This window comes from Oxyura jamaicensis, unplaced genomic scaffold (assembly GCF_011077185.1).
Source record: "Oxyura jamaicensis isolate SHBP4307 breed ruddy duck unplaced genomic scaffold, BPBGC_Ojam_1.0 oxyUn_random_OJ71382, whole genome shotgun sequence".
In the NCBI taxonomy this organism is placed as follows: Eukaryota; Metazoa; Chordata; class Aves; order Anseriformes; family Anatidae; genus Oxyura; species Oxyura jamaicensis.
The window spans coordinates 1-3,687 of record NW_023310486.1 but is presented as its reverse complement, the minus strand read 5'-3'; the positions used below and the strand labels follow the sequence as shown (position 1 = coordinate 3,687).

The window sequence follows — 3,687 nt, the reverse complement described above, 5'->3', positions numbered from 1 at the left end:
TATGGAGGTCCCCGAGGTCCTCACGGAGGTCCTCGGCCTCGTCTTTGTCACCAAAAATTGGCCTCAACACCTTTTGGAGGCCACCAAGGTCCCCATGGAGGTCCCCGAGGTCCTCACAGAGGTCCTCGGCCTCGTCTTTGTCACCAAAAAGCGGCCTCAGCATCTCCTGGAGGTCCCCAAGGTCCTCCTGGAGGTCCCCAAATCTTTACGGAGGTCCCCAAGGTCCCCGTGGAGGTCTCCAAGGTCCTCACGGAGGCCCTCGGCCTCGTCTTTGTCACCAAAAATTGGCCTCAGCAACCTTTGGAGGCCACCAATGTCCCCATGGAGGTCCCCGAGGTCCTTATGGAGGTCCTCAGGGTCCCCATGGAGGCCACCAAGGTCCCCATGGAGGTCCCCAAGGTCCTTACGGAGGTCCCCGAGGTCCTCACGGAGGTCCCGAGGTCCTCATGGAGGTCCTCGGCCTCGTCTTTGTCACCAAAAATTGGCCTCAGCAACCTTTGGAGGCCACCAAGGTCCCCATGGAGGTCCCCAAGGTCCTCCTGGAGGTCCCCAAGGTCCCCAGAGAAGCCATTGAGGTCCTCGTGGAGGTCCCCGAGGTCCTCCTGGAGGTCCTCGGCCTCGTCTTTGTCACCAGAAAGCAGCCTCAACACCTCCTGGAGGTCCCCAGGGTCCTTGTGAAGGTCCCCAAGATCCTTACGGAGGCCACCAAGGTCCTCACGGAGGTCCTCGGCCTCGTCTCTGTCACCAAAAATTGGCCTCAACAACCTTTGGAGGCCACCAAGGTCCCCACGGAGGTCCCAAAAATCTTCATGGAGGTCCCCAAGGCCCCGGAGGTCCTCACAGAGGCCACCGAGGTCCCCGCTGAGGTCTCCGAGGTCCTCGTGGAGGTCCCCGAGGTCCTCGTGGAGGTCCTCAGCCTTGTCTTTGTCACCAGAACGCAGCCTCAACACCTCCTGGAGGTCCCCAACCCCCTGGGGAAGGCCCCAAAAATCCTTTTGGAGGTCCCCAAGATCTTCATAGAGGTCCCCGACCTCCCCCCAGGGGTCCCCGAGGTCCCCAGGGAGGTCCCCGAGGTCCTGGAGGCCGCCCCCGGCCTCCGTGTCCCCACCCGGGGGGTCCCCACCGCCCCCGGCGAGGTCCCCGAGGTCTCTGAGATGTCCCCTGTGGAGGTCCTGGGGTGGGGGGGGGCTCAGGGAGGTCCCCCCACCTCCATCTCCACGTCCTCCTCGTCCCGGGGGGCCCCGACCTCCATCGGGAGGTCCCCGAGGTCCTCCTGGAGGTCCCCGGGGTCCTCATTGAGGTCCGTGAGGTCCTCAGAGGGGTCCCTGAGGTCCTCAGAGGTGTCCCTGAGGTCCTCCTGGAGGTCCCTGAGGTCCTCCAGGTTCTTGAGGTCCTCCTGGACCTCCCCGAGGTCCTCCTGGAGGTCTTCAAAGTCCTCCTCAGCATCATGGAGGTCCTCATGGAGGCCCCCAAAGTCCTCATGAATGTGCCTGAGGTCCCCCTGGAGGTCCCCGTGGTCTTCCTGGAGGTCCCCGAGGTCCTCAGAGACATCCCCGAGGTCCTCAGAGGCGTCCCCGAGGTCCCCAAAGTCCTCCTGGAGATCCCCAAAGTCCTCCTGGAAGTCCCCAAAGTCCTCCTGGCCATCCTGGAGGTCCTCCTGGAGGTCCTGCAGGTCCTCCTCAACATCCCCATGGTCCTCCTGGAGGTCCCCAAGGTCCTCCTGGAGGTCCCCAAGGTCCTCAGGGGTGTCCCCGAGGTCCTCAAAGTCCTCCCGGACGTCCTTGAGGTCCTCCTGGCCATCCTTGAGGTCCTCCTGGAAGTCCCTGAGGTCCTCCTGGAAGTCCTTGAGGTCCTCCTGGACGTACTTGAGGTCCTCCTGGAGGTCCCCGAGGTCCTCCCGGAGGTCCCCGAGGTCCTCCCGGAGGTCCCGCAGGTCCCCGAGGGGCCCGACCAAGGGGTCCCCCCCCCCCCCACGGCTGCCCCATCTCCAGGCGAGGCCGAGCTCCCCGAGGAGCCACGGCGGCCATCAAAGCCTTGGCCAAGCGAGGAGGACAACGGGCCACCCGGGCCACCTCGGCCAACTGTCGGGCCACCCGTCGGACGTCCCCCTCGAGGAGAAGACGGGCGGCCCGGGCGGCCAATGGGACGCAACCCCAGCGCTCGGCCAGCTCCCAGAGGGCGGCGGGCGGGGCGACGAGGCCGGTGGCCACGGTGGCCTCGAAGCCGGCCACCAGGTAGCGTCGGGCCAAGGCGGCGGCGGCGTCGGCGGCCGAGGGGGCCACGGGAGGGGACAGTTGGGGACAGGGGGGACCCCGGCAGCCGTGGAGGTAGTGGAGGAGGAGGAGGAGGGGGCGGCGGGGGGCGAGGTGCAAGGCCACGGCCTCCTGGTGGGCTTCGGTGAAGGAACCTCCCAGCATGGCCTCCAGGACGGGGGAGGAACGAGCCAAGGTGGCCCGGGTGGCCGGGAGACCCGGCGGGGAACCGTCGGGGAGGAGGAGGAGGTCGTGGGGGGAGAGGGAGTAAGGGCAAGGAGGGGGCGGGGTGGAGGACGGCGAGGCTGGAGGGCTTGGGGTGGAGGAGCTGGAGGTTGGAGGGCGGGGGGGGGAGGACCCCGAGGAGGTTGGAGGACGTGGGGAGGGGGTGGAGGACCTCAAGGTCTGAGAACGTGGCTTGGAGGAGCTCGAGGAGGTTGGGGGACAGGGGGTGGAGGAGGTGGAGGAGGTTGGAGGACGTGGGGATGGGGTGGAGGACCTCGAGGAGTTCGGAGGATGCGAGTTTGAGGACCTCGAGGTTGGAGGAGATGGGTTGGAGGACCTCGAGGCTTGAGGACACGAGTTGGAGGACCTCGAGGAGGTCGGAAGATGTGGGTTGAAGGAACTCAAGGTTGGAGGACACGAGTTGGAGGACGTTGAGGAGGCTGGAGGACAGGGGGAGGGGGTGGAGGACCTCGAAGTTTGAGGACATGAGTTGGAGGACCTCGAGGAGGTTGGAGGACAGGAGGTGGAGGAGCTCGAGGAGGATGGAAGATGTGGGTTGGAGGAGGTTGAGGAGGTTGGAGGACGTGGGGATGGGTTGGAGGACCTCAAGGTCTGAGAACATGGCTTGGAGGAGCTCGAGGAGCTTGGAGGACGGGGGGTGGAGGAGGTGGAGGAGGTTGGAGGACACAGGGATGGGTTGGAGGACCTCAAGGTCTGAGAACATGGCTTGGAGGAGCTCGAGGAGGTTGGGGGACAGGGGGTGGAGGACCTCGAGGAGGTTGGAGGACATGAGTTGGAGGACATCGAGGAGGTTGGAGGACATGGCGAGGGGGTGGAGGACCTCGAGGAGGTCGGAAGATGTGGGCTGGAGGACCTCAAGGTTGGAGGACATGAGTTGGAGGAGCTCGAGGAGGTTGGAGGACAGGGGGTGGAGGAGGCTGAGGGGGTTGGAGGACGTGGGGATGGGGTGGAGGACCTCAAGGTCTGAGAACATGGCTTGGAGGAGCTCGAGGAGCTTGGAGGACGGGGGGTGGAGGACCTCGAGGAGGTCGGAAGATGTGGGTTGGAGGACCTCGAGGTTGGAGGAGATGGGTTGGAGGACCTCAAGGTTGGAGGACACGAGCTGGAGGACGTCGAGGAGGTTGGAGGACGTGGGGAGGGGGTGGAGGACCTCAAGGTCTGAGAACATGGCTTGGAGGAGCTCGAGGAG

The 3,687-nt window shown here is 65.5% G+C and overlaps 1 protein-coding gene across 1 annotated transcript; it reads right to left on the bottom strand.

Moving 5' to 3' along the window:
- Window positions 1-1,189: 1,189 nt before the first annotated feature.
- On the bottom strand, window positions 1,190-3,683 carry LOC118159631 (transcription initiation factor TFIID subunit 4-like; the record flags this gene model as incomplete). The annotated part of the gene is made up of 5 exons (XM_035314203.1): window positions 1,190-1,876; window positions 1,932-2,649; window positions 2,815-2,844; window positions 3,319-3,549; window positions 3,580-3,683. Coding segments are annotated over 5 exons (1,770 nt in total), but the record flags the coding sequence as incomplete, so codon positions are not given.
- Window positions 3,684-3,687: the final 4 nt, after the last annotated feature.